General features: G+C 37.7%; 2 protein-coding genes across 2 annotated transcripts; one reads left to right on the forward strand and one right to left on the reverse strand.

Moving 5' to 3' along the window:
• Positions 1–2,924: 2,924 nt before the first annotated feature.
• Positions 2,925–7,473, forward strand: LOC120016288 (adenine phosphoribosyltransferase 4-like). The gene is made up of 6 exons (XM_038868985.1): positions 2,925–3,400; positions 3,757–3,867; positions 5,791–5,883; positions 6,313–6,462; positions 6,862–6,920; positions 7,212–7,473. Exons 1-6 carry the CDS (start codon positions 3,319–3,321, stop codon positions 7,263–7,265), a joined length of 549 nt encoding a protein of 182 aa, XP_038724913.1. The 5' UTR covers positions 2,925–3,318; the 3' UTR covers positions 7,266–7,473.
• A 2,161-nt stretch (positions 7,474–9,634) lies between these two features.
• On the reverse strand, positions 9,635–10,915 carry LOC120017076. The gene has a single exon (XM_038870137.1). The coding sequence runs from the start codon at positions 10,627–10,629 to the stop codon at positions 9,784–9,786; it is 846 nt and encodes a 281-aa protein (XP_038726065.1). The 5' UTR covers positions 10,630–10,915; the 3' UTR covers positions 9,635–9,783.
• Positions 10,916–15,765: the final 4,850 nt, after the last annotated feature.

Raw genomic sequence — 15,765 nt, forward strand, 5'->3', positions numbered from 1 at the left:
GCCAGCATGAATTGATTACTACATTTGAAATTGAGGCTACCCAAAGATTGTACAATATTGGCGGGTGTGGATGGGAAAAGTAGGGAGTGGGGACATCAAGATCTTGGTGCTTTCTTCCAAAGGATTCTCCCATTTAAGCACTTAATCCAAGAGTGAATCTATGTACTTCAGCCTCTACTCTAGGGCACCCTACCCTACACTCCAGTGACTATTTTGTACATACTACCACTCTACATTGCCATTGACCTAAGTGATTTTTGCAAAAAATCATGGGTTTTGTCTCATGTAAATTTCAGACACTTGGATTGGATTGTTCCACTTTTTTAGGGGTGACAAAATTTTGTTCCATCATAATTATTGAATTTATCTGATCCAGATTACATTAAATTTAGACATAAATTATTATCTATCTGAAATCTGAGTCTAGTCAAAAGATTTTTATCCAATTTAAAATTGAATTCAGATTCAAATATAATAATTTTATTCGATTTACTTATTCCAATTATAAGTCGATTTGGACTTTGTCCGATAACTTTGTTTTGCTCCTATCATAAATCCACGACCGACGGTACGATCGAGTTTTTGACAGTTGACCGTTGAGATAATCTGGACCGTTCAAACGTTGACAAGATTGATGCGAAACAGCAAAACTGGGGGCCCAGTAGTAAACCTGCCATGTTGGACAAACAACAAACAAAACCAGGTGATACGCAAGCGTGATCTGCACGTGCTCCTCATGTCCTACGCTTCGTTTGCCAGCTTGAAGAGCATATCTGATATCTCTCTCTGTCGCTGTGGCACTGGCAATAATGAGGCGTGAAAACTGAAAAGTGCGGGGAGACTAGAAGGAGGGGCCCAATTGGGTTTTTGTGGGCCCAAAAATGTTTGTCTTGACGTGAAGCCTAGTTAATTGATTTCTAGGTTTTGTCCTAAACTTAATTTGTTACTTTCAATTAATAGTTAAAACTGCACTCAAAGGTTGAGCATAATTCCAACCGAAAGCTTAGTTCTTTGTGTTATTTCAAAAAAATATTGAGCATGTTCCATTTGGTATAAGAACTTATGCACCAACACACAATGGTAACGTAAAATATATCTCTTATCATCATCCCAATTGTGTATGAGACAAATGTATGCATTTCGATTAGAGTTGTATTCTACGGTTATGATTCTACCATATATGTCTTTTTTACTTGTCCGTAGAATGTAGTTTTCTCTTTTTTTTTTGGTGTGTTTATTTCCTTTTGTCTTCCTTTTTTAACATGCGTTGGTAGTTTTTTCTCTTAAGAATGAAAGGATGTAGTTACGACTAGGACAGATCCGATGCACACCCTTTTGGTCTGGGGAACCGACACTATACATATATATTAAACCATATAATAATATTGATTGTAGTATCTGAAGCTCGTATTGATTGGTTCTCAATTGGTTTGATTCTATCCAACTAGCATCTTCAAATTCGAAAGGATGACCTCTCGAGAGGATAAACGGTCACACTCTTTGTGAGATGCATTCTCAATTTGTCTTAGGAGGGTAATGCTCTCTCCCTCATCCTCCTAACATTTTTTATTTCTGTAAATATAAATTTTATACACCTAATAAACAACATATTTTAATTTGTTTAGCCAAATAGATACGCAAATAAACACAATCACAACAGAATCTCCATCAACTACTCACCTAATCCTTAATGAGGAAGATGAAAAAAAAAACATCATCATGATGGATTTATATCTATATGGCATATAGGATATATATATATATAATTTGGGCTTGCCCTACTCTCTTTTTTTTGGGGGCGAGTTGTGAGTTAGGCTGGCATGCATGATGAGCAGAGCTATAAAATAAATTAATGGTACTACTGGTTCATGCAAGGCCAAAAGGCACGTTGGGGTTAATGTGAAAGTGATGAGTGCTGCCCGCAGAATATTATCGTATAGATTTGAAAGCAACCCTTGATACACTTCGACATAGACATGAAATGAAATCTACCTCATCAATTAATTAATAAAGATTTATATGATTTGTATAGTAATTGTATAACGTTATATATAGTATAGTTATAGTTAACTTGGAAATTTTATCACTATAACACACAATATACATAATATTAGTCTTAAAATTTGTATTTGTATTCACAGTTTTCCACACATTGCGCGGGTTCTCGACCAATTGTTTTTAGCATTTGATGCAAACTAGATCGTTTGAAGTAGGTTGATTATCAGCCGATAATGCACCTGACCCGACCAACCGATTTCTACCAAATGTGAAAACCATTATCGGCCCGACTTTTATGGGTCGGATGTCAGTTGGCAACCTACCTTTTCTAGTCGGTTGATGGTTGATTATCGGCATACTGATAATGGGTCGGTTGGCCAGTAACAACAACAAAACTAAAATTATTAGTACTATTTTTAAATTTTATTTAAAATAGTCAGTTGACCGATAATTGTCGGTCAACTGATGATACGGTATTTTAAAAAAATCATCAACCAACCCATCTATACATGGGTTGGGTGATATGGGTGATATTATCGTCCAGACTATGTGGGTCGGTTGATGGTTGATTATCAACCGGCTGATAATGGTCAGTAAAACCGACCCATTCCCAACCCTAGTTTGAACGATGATGTATGGGTTTCAAAAGTAATTAATATATCAGAAGCACTACACATCCATAAACTTACATAACCATGTGACATGCCTATGTGACTTTTTTAATAAAGTTTGTTTATTTTTTTTAATCTATGTGATATGTCTTTTTGTTTGCTACCTAGATTATGTAAGTTTATGGATGAAAAAATTATAGATATATATCATTTTGGTTAATAGATAGGGTAACCGTTGGGTGGAGTACAGGGCATTCCAAACTGGAGAAGCGCGCTAATAGCAAAGCCCGACTTAAATAACAAAGCGAAAAACAGGAACTATAAATGAAAATACTGTTGTGAATGTAGAGATATATTATACATGCGAGGGGATTGGAAGTGTGGAACTAATGGAAGGGAGGGGGCCTGCCTCGTGATTCCAATTTTTGTTCTTTTATGCCCCTTTGAGATCCTCATTTACTACTCAAGGAAAAAGACTTCCCTTTTTCTTCTTGTGCAGAGAGTCCATCTCTCGCTCTGAATCTCATTTACTTCACCATAAATAAAAAAAAGCCCGGTAATTTTTACGCACACATATAAACACCCCCCCACCCTCTCTCTCTCGTTTATCTTTTTTTTGTTCTTTGAATTGCTTCGCACCCACAAACCAGGGTGAACGGAGCAGGCAGAGAGGACGGTTGTTTGTTTCTGTGTCACATATTGAAGCGCAATGTCGGCTAACATGGACAAGGATCCTCGCATTGACGGCATTAAAAAGAAGATTCGTGTTGTTCCCAATTTTCCTAAGCCAGGTTTCTTGTTCTTCTTATTGGGATTAGTTTTCTTTAGTCATTACTCGTTAGTTACTTTTCAAGCCTATTACCACTGTTTGGTTGCTGAGAAAATGCCAGAAAGAAAAATGAGAGCTTGGGAGACTTTTGGTATCAGTCCAAGGTGGCTCGTGTTGGTCTCGTTTGTATCCGCGAAATTACAGATATGGAATAAAATTTTAATTTCAAAATTTCCTCATTGAAGCTGTATAAGCGACCTAACATTCAGTCTCTGCTTTCCGATATTTTCTTTGTAGTTTTGCTTTGATTTTAATTTAAAGTGACTGAGAAGATCATTCTTTCAAAATTTTTGAAGCTATTAGCGGTCATAATGGTAGGTATTATGTTTCAAGACATTACGACTCTGTTGCTGGATCCCAAAGCATTCAGGGACACCATTGATTTGTTCGTTGAGAGATACAAAGGCAAGAACATCTCCGTGGTTGCAGGTAGATATTTTAAAAATTATTATTTTTTCTTTCTTTTCTTTACAAATAAGAAAATTAGTCCAATAAAGATTGAATTTTAAGCTTTCGGATGACCTTTCCATAAAGGTGATTAAGGGTTGAAGATGAAAGTGGTGATGGTGGTGGGGTCCATTCTTAGTTCTTACAAAGGATAATGAGAGCATTGCATAAGTTTCTGGTTGTCTTTTTGAATTCTCTCGAAGGACATCATGGAGTATGGAAGATTTGTACGGTGTTGCTTGTTTTGATTTCTTGTTTGACTAATGGGTTTTGTTAGTGGGGCTTGCCATTGATTGCTCTCCTGTTCAAGTTTTCTCCTTTCGAATGGTTCACATTTGCCGCCACGTTCTCTCTCTCTTTGGATTATGGTGGGCATGTGCTAGGATCCGATTTGGCTGTATGGTAGTTGGTGATGGATGCCCACCTTGTTAAAGGTGGACCTCAATGACGCAAGATTGGATTCAACCCCATATTTTGTTTTTTCTTTTGTTTTGTCTTCATTGTAGCATGGTTTTCCGATTTCCATTTTTCATTGTTGGATGGGTTTAGCCTGTGCCTCATATGTACTCTTTCTTTGTCCATAGTTCTCTCCTCTCCTGTTTCTTCATTCCATTTTTCTGTTTGAAATGCTATGGCATTGGGGTTCAGATAATGAGTTGATTATGGTTAATGGTGTGTTATATGATTTTGGTGGATTGGTTGCATTTGAACTCTTGAGATAACCCATAACAAGTTTATGGATAGAACCATTGCATTGAATGTGATTAGTGATTACTGCTTCTTGTATGTTGTATCTCTGAACTGTCATTTGCATGGCTTACAAGTTTAAGCCTTTTATTGATGTGGAAAATGTGAGTGAAAATCATGGTTCTCTAGGAAGCTAAACTGCCTAACCGTTCTTGACCTCACACTGTTTTTCGAATGTCTCAAGAGTCAAGAAGTATCATTTTTCAATATTGTACAAATTGATGAGCTGACAACATTTTGTATTTTGTTATTACATGGTAGCGAAATCCCAAGTACAATATCTATGTGCTAAGAAAACCCCCAATTACAATACTGTTAGCTAAGTAGTTCAACTAGTTTCATACGATTAAAATAACAGTATTGTAAAATAGAGAACATTCAAGTCGGAGATACTAAAAGGGAGGAAGAAAGCAATAGACTTGGATGGAAGTGACGAGGAAGGACACAATAGCTATAGGGTTTGCTGTTACTGTGTGGTTTTAGATAGGAACAAATAGTGAAAGAGAATCTGAACAGAGTGTACTTCCGAATTCTCTCTTATAGATTCATATAATCAGTCCTAAATTGTTTGAGATAATGGCTTGATGATGATGATCAACTGTTGGACTGACAGCCAACTGTAACAGCAGCATCTCAGCTAACTATCACTACCTATTGATGTTCTTGTGATAACAAAGAGGCAAGTTGACGCATTAACTGCTGATACATGGTCTGATCTAGATTATTGGAATTATGTACTCTTGACATCATTCCATGGGTCAAAATGTAATGTGGTCAGTTGAGGAATTAGTATTTGATTCTATTATAATTTGAGGGAGTAACAATTGAAGGGTTACGTCTTTTCGTACATCATATGGCATGGACTGTCTTTTATCTTCTTTCTTTTCTGAATGCGAGAGCTGTTTATGAACTGTCCGTTAGCTTGCGTGGCGCTGCCATTCGAGTTCTGTTTTCTATATGAGAGGCTGTGTTGCTGCTTTTAATCTTCCTGATAAAACTTTCTAATTAATTTCGTATTTTCATTTTATTTTGAGCAGTGAACCAATCAATAAATTGGGTAGTTATATGCTTCTTGTATCATTATACATACATACATACCATCCTCCATTATTTTTCTTTGTTGCTGGATGAGTATAAGGTTCATGGTTTTTTCTACAGGAATAGAGGCTCGAGGCTTTATCTTTGGGCCTCCAATTGCTCTGGCAATTGGAGCAAAGTTTGTACCCCTAAGAAAACCGAAGAAGTTGCCTGGTATTTCCTATCTCTACATATTCATATTAACGGCAGCGTGGTTGCTTCTGTACTTACAAGAATAAACGTGGCGATGTTGCAAAAGTTTGGCTATTCTTTGGTGTACTGCTCTGTGTTCATTTTATCTACCTATGATTGTGATTTATGCTGCTGGCAAAGTTGGTCCTGCGGTGATGGAGCAATGCTTTGACCATGCTGTTGAAATCCATACTGGAAGGAATTTCATGAATTATGTTATGTTTTCACATCTTATTCTGTATAAATTAACCGCCCTGCTTTTTGCCACCTCCATAGTTTGTCATATGTTTGGCTTTAATTAAGCTAAAATGGATTCATGCAATTTTGATATTGTGCATTTTTTATGGTTGTTTTATATAAGAACTATAGCCTACTAAGATTTTCTGCGTAATACCTGCTGTATAATGTCAGGTGAAGTTATTTTTGAAGAATATATTTTGGAATATGGAAGGGATTGTCTTGAAATGCATGTTGGAGCAGTTCAACCCGGTGAAAATGCTTTGGTGGTCGATGATTTGATTGCTACTGGTGGCACTCTCTGTGCAGCTATGAATTTACTGGGTAATTACCTTTGATTTTGTTCGGATGGATGCTAAACATTTAAAGCAAAATCTAGTATGTGAAAAATGTTGATTAGAGTTGTTTGAAAATTAAAGGTCATGGTTTCAATCTGCATGCCAAGCGGATCAGCTTTCTTTCTAGACTTTTGCTATGTTGCATTTAAATGGACCAAATGTAGGACTTACTTATTATTGGTTTATTTATTGTTTGGAGTTGTAATTGCTCTCGCTTGACTCATTTCTTTTCAGAGTTCTGTTGATGTACGAGCTTCAAATTTTATAATAATTGTTGGTTGCTGTGGATATTGCTCAAACCATCTTGTTGTGATCTGACACAGTTATACTCAAATCATGTTGCTTAGAATGATAGTTCGATCTGACGTAATCTTCTTTTTTGTAGAACGTGCTGGAGCGAAAGTGGTTGAATGTGCTTGTGTGATTGAATTACCAGATTTAAAGGTCTGTTATTGCTACTCTAGTTCCTTCTTTCTCCTACCCTCACTTCTCATGCTTTCAGTTATCCAGATAATTAAGTAGCCCTGTAACATTAGTTCATAACCGCTCCTTTAATGTTTTGGTTATATTATCTGCAACGAGGCTTTGCTTTTGTTCCCTCTGCGGTGAAGTTTTGCGAAAGAATCATTATGCTGCTATTACATTTTGGTTGTTGATTCCAAGATGTTTACATGACATCTTTTTGTGAACGTTGTTAAGCACTTCTCTGTTACTAATTGTACTTAAATATTGCAGGGTCGTGAGCGATTGAATGGCAAGCCATTGTATGTACTTGTGGAATCGCACTAATTGATTATGCAACGATGCTGCTATGACTAAATGTACATTAGAGGGGTACTGTTGGCTACATTTGATCTGGGTTATTACATTGGATTTTGATGATCCTTGGTGGTTGAGACCCTTGTTTCACCTAGTCACACGGACACATCGAATTCATGCAGACTGCTTGTACGGAATTCTCGATTAGCTTATAAAATCATCTGTTGTTTGTTTCTTACCGTGCCTTATAAAAGGGGTTCATTGGCTCATTGCTTTGCTATTTCTTGATACTTGTGGTTAAATACTGGTCAAGAACAGGTCTTGCAAGTGGCTTTCATGGGAGAGTAGACTTATTGGTTAGTCAGATTGTGTGTGATAGATAGGCTGGCAAAGTATGGTTTGAGGCTTTCTTGACTAGTCATTACTCATTTTAGCACCCAAGTAGGGTGGTCTTTAAGCCTACTAAGCTGAATTCCAGCGTAGTTTTGGCCTGCCTTCAACCCCAAAACCTAACCCAGAAACCTCTTTATTGCTTGTCAAATTCAGTTTGGTGTGTTCAATTGGTTCAGAACCGAAGTAGATATAACATGGTTGGAGAATTGCTAGGAGAGTATTAAGTCCAAAAGAGGATCTAGAACTGAATTTTCAGGCCAAATAGAGATTGATACATATAGATGAGTTATGATATGCATATCACAAAAGTGGAAAGAACTAGTAGAATCACTTGGCGATAGCCTAGTTGACTATCTCTCTAAACTTAAGGCGTAAAGAATCTCGCCTAGTTTAATAGGGCATAAGGTTTGGAGATGCTATCAAAGATTGGTGAGCATGTACCATCTTTGGTTTGCCTTGAAATTTGTGCCAAGTAAAGGCCAGGCCAACATATGCAACCGCAAGTCTTATCGTGTACTTTTTAGCACTAACCGAAAGGTTCAAGATTTTGGTAATTAAAGTGGGGCCTTAAAAAGATGATGGTTTCTACTTTCTTGTACATAATTAGTTGGAATTGGCGCTAAAAATCGGTTGTCTTTGTTTGCTTAATCTTTCATAAGCTAACTGGCATTTGCATGTACAGTCGCTGACAACAAACTTCTAGTTGGCTTAAAAGCATTGGTCGGCAGGCAACAGAAAATGTCAATGCAATGAATGATGTTCCATTTGGACCTAATTGTGTATTATTATTATGATTATTCCTTTTAGAGTCGTGATTTATGTGGATGTATTGTATTCATCAAGGTGACATATACACCCGAGTCACTAATTGGAATGGTAAAAATGATGTGTATCATCACCTTGGTGATCAAAGTTCGAATCCCCTTTTCCCGTTTCAAAAAAGGTGGCATAACACATGGTTTACAAGTCTGGAGCTTGAGGTGGTCCAATTTGAATTGTAAAACCATGACTCAAAATCTCCAACGACTTTTGCTTTCAACATCATTTAGTTATAGTACACCAAATCATTAAAATCCATCTTTTTCGTTGCTGAAACTTAAAGAAAAAATACCCAGTATTCCTCTGATTCTGGGCATCATCAGAATTGCTCATTATGTTTTTAGTTATTGACAACAAGTGTTATCCTACGTGCTGAAGAGGAGGAGATCGCGATCTCGGCGGATGTCACCTCGGTTTAAGTTCCTCTGTACGGTCTAACAAGTATAATCTTGAGAATTTCAGGTGACAAAAATACCTTGACATACCAAGGAACACTCTTCAATCTTCACCAATAAGAAAGAAAATCTGAAAGGGATTCACTTCCGGAAATCTTGTCCGCAATTAAGGATAATCAATTATTCCTCATTCATATAAAAGGGGATCTCCATCTATGTAAATCTTTCTCACAATTCACTTTTGTCTACTAACTATATTAACTAAAGAGAGCGCTCAAAACACCGAACAATCTCACTAGTCTTAGTATTTATCGAGCTAACTTTAGCGACGCAACGTCCCCTTAAGTACATTTCGAGGACCCAAAACTCAAGCTTCTTCTTGTATAGGAGCGAAACAGTTACATTATGATCTTTAGCTTGATCGCCTGATACGTCAACAAAACCGAGCAACCATAGACCCGAACAGGTGATACACCTCATCACTTATAATGTTTTGATCCCCACTTTTTAAAGCACGACTCTAACGAACTTAAAGGACTAACACACCCTAATCAATGCATTTGAAGGGTTTGTTTGGAACCCATTAATTATTATGTTATAACGTGAGAGCACCACAAATGTTATCAAAAGTTCATCAATTAAAATAATAATAAAAAGCACACAAAACGGTAATTTGGTTAATATCATTTTGAAGGTTACAACTTACAAATGCAAATTAACAATATTAGAAGTGGTCAATTTAGCATTTATCAACACAATTTTTCTTATAATCACAAAAAAGAAGACAAATATATATATATACACACATACAGGATTGGAAGGGAATAAAAAAAGGAAAAATTGGGTTATAAATACAACAGAGCAAACGGTGGAAATAAAAGAAAATGAAAAATCAAATTTCCGCCAATAGAAATAGAAGAAAAATAATTTCTGGCGTATTTTTACAATTTATAGATAATAAGAAAACAAGGCAACACCGCACGGGAATCAAACACCAGCAACTCGCCATTGCCTCCACTCACCGAGTCGAACCCCATCCGCCCATTCAACAACGAATCAAGCCCGATTTGATTCGATACCCTACCTGCAATGACCCGACAAACCAACATAGCCCTCCTGCCCCTTCCTCCGCCGGCACTCTCGTGGGCCCCGCCGCTACCTGAAAACGTGCAAATAGCCGAACCCTTCCCAACAGAGAATGTCCACGCGCCTCCGCAAGCGTCATACGGCCCACCAGCTGGCCCCAGACAATAAAACCGCAGAACCTCATTCCCGTCAGCGACGCACCGCGCATTCTCTTCCCACGTACTCGTTCCGTCCGACACGGCCCGGGCTTTTACCATCTCTCGGTACTCCTCGAATCGGGCCACAGTTTTTGGCCCGTGCTGAATTTTGAACACCACATCGATCCGACCAGTGAAGGACTTGGGGCTCCAACTAGTGTGGAAGATAATCTCCACCACATTCCTCGAAGGATGACCCACCGGTAGATCCGTCAAAGCCGGGAAAAAGGGTTCCGGATTACGGACGGTTCGAGAACGAGCAATGTTACTCTCTGGGACGGGTAACTCGGGTCGTGGGTATTTTGCAGTCTGATTCTGACGATTTGGGGGTTTTTTGGGTTTGGAAGCATGCTTGTGTTTGGCGGCGGCTTCGATGACGTCCTTGACGCTTTCTGCGCCCTTTCTGCAACTGGCACTGGGTAGGAGGTGCTTCTGTTTCGGGTGGTAGACGTCCTCGAATGCTCTGGATTTGCATTGCAGTGACTTGACCCATCCACTCGCCATGGATTAGACGCAACCGGTGACCGGTGACGTTCCCAATCGGATATTCTATACGCGGACCCTCTCTGTACTTGCTCTTTTTTTGAGCTATGGTAACCTTTTCCCACTTCTTTTTCAGGTCTCAGATTCTTGTTTTTCTCTCTCCATGAAGGGGTTTTCTCTTCTCTCTCTAGTTTGGGTTTTGTCTGGTGTGGGGTCTCATGGCGCGATATTATAATTGTCGACAGGGGTGTAAACGGCCAGGCCGGTTCGAGCTAGGGCCTGATTTCAAGACCCGTTATGTAAACGGGCCGAGTTTGGGCATTGTCCTGGTTGGTGAGCCTAGGGTCTTTTTACACTAATAATAAATACATTATTTGTGAGTCCATAGAATTTTTCCTTCAAATTTAAAGAAATCATTCGGTTCGCATAACACTCCGAATACACACCTCCATTTCATCTTCATGGAAGTAGCTAATAAATAATATTTTTTACTAAAAATTTAAAAAATATGTAATTTGTGTGATAATTATATTTTGACTCTATAAACATATAATTGGTAATACTATCTTGATTATGATTCTACTTTTTTTTTTTGAAAGGCCCATAAGTTATACACACGTTAAGCTATGTCCAAAGGGTATGAAGGCGATCACAACGGATGAAAACTACCCAAATCCAACCCCCGATCCCCTGATGAGAATGGAACCCTGGACCTTAAGGTCTTGGGTAGGTAACCTCCCATTCTCTTGATTATGATTCTACTATAAGTCTATAACACATATATATTAATATATGTATATATTATATTATATTTTTAAAATTTAAAATAAATATTTTTATAAACACTTCTCGCCTACATTGTGGGGGCTTCCAACTAGTTTTTGTTAATATTTGAACACCTTTTTGTAATTACAAGCTTACCTTTCCTTTGATTTATGGGACAATCAATGTATATTTATGGATTGCTGTGGAAAACGAAACAACTTAATTCACAATTAATATTGGGTTTGACATTTAAAACTGGTAGCAGCTCTCATTGAAGACTTTGGTGTCTGCCTCCTCTGCCATCTCATCTTCAATGCTCCATTACTTAATTTTGCACCAACGCCCCTGTTCATATTTCAATGCAACAAGGAGGACAGTTCAGTCATTTCACCGACAGTTATTTTTAAAATAATTTTTAAATTCCATGACATATAAAAAAAGTGCAAAATAACAGAAGAGTGGTGATGGAGGAATCTTATATGGGAGTTTGAAGTGGGTGGGTATAGAATATAGAATTTAGAGGAATAGAAAGGGAATGGAAGATATGATATAAAAAGAAATGAAGCACTGAAATTTAAACTATTAAAACGACAAATTTTCTTGCGTATTGGGATTTCTGAACCCATAATACAAGACAGGCAGTAAGTCACTATTGACAACAAAGTTTGGTGATTTGGGTAGTCCTTGGAATAAACAATAGTGGGTACTTGTGGTTATGTTAGGAGCCGACAACATTGATTTGTGTAAAGCTCAAACTACATATTATACCAAACAAGTCATTCAAATGCTTCTCTAATCTCTATTGTGATAGTGAAATTTTGCAATAGGACAGTACTCTTCATAAAATGAAAAGAAGTATTCGTAGTGAACCAAGCAATGTGTGAGTACAATTTAGCTGTTGAAGTAACGGCAAAGATAGTGTGTATTCTTTTGATAATCCCAGTCTTACTTTTGGGGCAAAAATGTCCATGTTTGCAAAGTTATGTTCTTTAATCACATAATACAATTTGAATGATTCATTCTCGGTCAACTCAGCTACTTTTGATCAAAGACGAGAGGATGAATAAATATAAGCCATTGATGGATGGGATAATTTTGACAAACGTCAAGCCAAGAAATAATCAATGCACAATTTAGGTTAAAGAATTCAAATGATCACTTAAATGCACATATTTTCCCTAGTCTATGATCCAATAAATAAATGCATGCCTTGGTAGTTGGTATTGTATTTGTCCACACAGAGATCTATTGCACGACTATTGAAACCTCCCATTAATGGTGCTTTGAACTTGCAAGTTGATACAAGGTTGCCTTCATTAAACTGTATTTAATTATAAATGTATTGCCAAAAAGTTTTGTCACATCTCTAATTTCTTCAATTATTATAATGGGATCATGGAGTATATATATATATTTATATTAAAATTTAAAAGTAGTTCTTTCAAAGAAAACAAAACAAATCTACAATCTTGACTAAAATTATAAAAGTTATGCTGTATGAGCACTAGTCTTGCTACCAATGATTGTGCAATAATGCAAATGATGAAAGCAAACACTAATATAAAGAAGTTTTCAACAATTAATTAGAAGTAGAAGAAAGAAGAAAAGGATAGCTAGATAGTCACAGAAAGGCAAAGCAAGGTGGGAGTGATTAGCGGATCAATCAATAGATTTTGTCTGTCTTTTTTTTTTTCCTGTGTCTGAAAGTAACAATTATGTAAGATACATGCATGTGATTTTGGCATATATAAATTGTGGATGCTATTTTTGTATTCATGTATTCTCCGCTTTGAGCATTCTGCGGGTCTTTTTTACCCTCCACTCATGGATTTATTTTAGAATAAGATTTCACTTCTCCACTCGAACCCATATCATTTTGGTGATGGGAAAGTGAACACCCAAATAATCAACTAGATTAGATGGTAATGATACTTGGGTTCCTCTCCTTGTTAATGTGTATGGCATTTACCTTCTGATCTGACTAAACCAATGTCATGTCTCTAGTACTGCCAAATTGTTTTGAATTACAGATAAGCTTAGGGGCTCCAGGCCCATCGATCAGTTTTGTCATATTTGGTATATTGGCTATATGTCACATATGGCATTTGAGGAAAAAAGAGATCTTCCAAAGACCATTTTCAGGCACCATAACTCTTCACAAGCCAGCCAACCAACCAACCAACCAATGATATCATCATGTGTTGCGTCTCCTGGTCAGCTATCACCATGACAAAGTAGCTCAAATCTTTACAATATTGTTTCTGGCTTTCTGTTATGCATAGGACTTGGCCCAAATCAGACACCAAGGCCCAGCAAGACACTTCAATTTTTCACAGTGGGCCAAGTACCAGATATAGTTGTAAACTTGGCCTTGCCTGGCCTAACGCCTATGAGAACTGGACAAACCATTCAGCCCATGAAAAAGGCCCACTTCGTCAGGCCGAATCTGAACTACCAACGACCAAAATGCTCGCGACACCATGGCCGTCTCATCACCGTCACCACCACCCAAAGAACCGTCCACTACCAACGTCGTCACCAAAACCTCCATCCTGATCAGCTTAGACACTACTTTCTCCAAGTCTTCTACCTTGCCGCCTTCATTTTTCTCTCTGCGGGGACGATTCAAGAGGGCCTGACTAATTTCAGACTGCCTGGTGGGGTCTTTGGTCAGTGGATTGAGGACGACGAAGGACATTCGTTGTAAGTTTTGTTTTGGTGATTTGATCATGGGCGGCGGAGACCTCGGCGTCTAGGGTTCTGCTTGGGCGTGCTTATTAGGATTTATATCCCACATCGGTTGTTGAGGGGCTTGGTGTCTAGCTTATAAGCTTGCCCAAGTCTTCAAAGCTTTGTCAAACGAACGACACCGTTTCTAAATTATGGAAACACTTATTTGCCTTTTAATTTGTTGGAATTATTGGCATTCATGATATTATACACATTATTCACAGCGCATTATCAAGGATGAATGCGAAAATGTTGAATCTTTTCACTCTTTTTGGAGCAGTATTTATTGAATGTAAAATTGTTCTCTTTGTTATATGATTTGGCGAGTTTGTGGAGAAGTAGAAGTGAACAGAAAGCAGTTTATCAACTCATGATACACTGCAGTTTTTGCAAATTAATTTAACTTAAGAGGCATAACCTATCCCCTTCATACCTACATGCTACTGGTGGTGATTCTATTTCTACCAATCTGGAAGGTCATGGATTGGTAAATTAAACTGTAGTTTATCTCATTTTCAAGTCCTAATTGACGAGAATATTAGGGAATGCATTCAATGTGAGTAGGCCATCATATCTCTTCATCCATGGCTTTCATCCTCTGAATATCTTTCATAGGGCTTCGTGAAAGCTTCAGACACAGGATGGTCAAGTGGGGAAGAAAACATGTGGCTATAGGATGGTCAAGTGTGTTCTAATTCATTCATGCATGAGTTATGACTTCCCTGTCCATAACTGACACTATTCCGTGCTTTATTTTTGCTGATACTTACAGCATGAAGTTTTGTTAGTTTCCTTGTTTAGGTCTTTAGCCAAGCGATCATTGGATCTGTTTTTTTTTTCCTTTTTCATCATGCTGTTGTGCGCTTTAGTGAATGACATAACAATGTTTCCAAGATTGAATGATGAGTAGAGTACGTAGCTTTCATTCATTCAAAAGACAAATGTTAAATTTGCTAGATCAGCTTTAACGTACAATGATTGTGTTGATATGCCTTCATCACAATATCTGTAACTACCATGATGGCAATGTAAAACATTTTTAGGCAAGGAGAGATTTACTCCCTCTTTGTAACTGGACTGATAAGATTGTGCGTTTTAATTCCTTTATGCATTTTCACATGTTGCCCTGAGACCAAATACTTGATTAAGTTTCCAGCTTGATTGCTTTTGTCCATTTATCTATCGCTGGTCGAATGAATGGAATGTGCACCTTTTCTTTTTCAAGATGTTTAGAGTAGGTTGAAAGGCTTACTTGCATTCTCGTCCTTTAGAATTTGTGAAAATTTTCTCCACCAGAAATATTTGTGATACGTAGCTATCTTCTTATGAGGTTTGAATTCACTATTCCAAAACCATGCGTGGAACATTAAAGGTGTGGTTTTGAATATCTCCGAACTGTGAACTCTTGGTCTTTTCCTGGTCCCCGGCATGGCCAACTGTTTAGAGAAGTTAGGTTGTGTTGGCAGTTTTCATTATGAATGTTAATGGGGTAGGAGCTTGTAAATTAGCGAAGGTATTTGTGTGGTTGTGTTTGCCCAACTTGGAGCTTTTAACTTGCCCATGCTCACACATTATCAGTTTCGAAAATTTTGTAGAAGCAGTTGGGATTGTCTTCATTGAATTGCAATATGATTATATGAGAGACAGTGATTAATAAAAGCC

Source organism: Tripterygium wilfordii, chromosome 15, assembly GCF_013401445.1.
Source record: "Tripterygium wilfordii isolate XIE 37 chromosome 15, ASM1340144v1, whole genome shotgun sequence".
In the NCBI taxonomy this organism is placed as follows: domain Eukaryota; kingdom Viridiplantae; phylum Streptophyta; class Magnoliopsida; order Celastrales; family Celastraceae; genus Tripterygium; species Tripterygium wilfordii.

What these genes read in the sequence shown, in the direction of transcription:
- LOC120016288 (XM_038868985.1), top strand. Translation starts at nt 3,319, where the DNA reads ATGTCGGCTAACATGGACAAGGATCCTCGCATTGACGGCATTAAAAAG. An exon ending in TCCCAATTTTCCTAAGCCAG is followed by an intron (nt 3,401 to 3,756) that starts GTTTCTTGTTCT and finishes TCATAATGGTAG; the next exon opens with GTATTATGTTTCAAGACATT. An exon ending in TGCAGCTATGAATTTACTGG is followed by an intron (nt 6,463 to 6,861) that starts GTAATTACCTTT and finishes TCTTTTTTGTAG; the next exon opens with AACGTGCTGGAGCGAAAGTG.
- LOC120017076 (XM_038870137.1), bottom strand. Translation starts at nt 10,629, where the DNA reads ATGGCGAGTGGATGGGTCAAGTCACTGCAATGCAAATCCAGAGCATTC.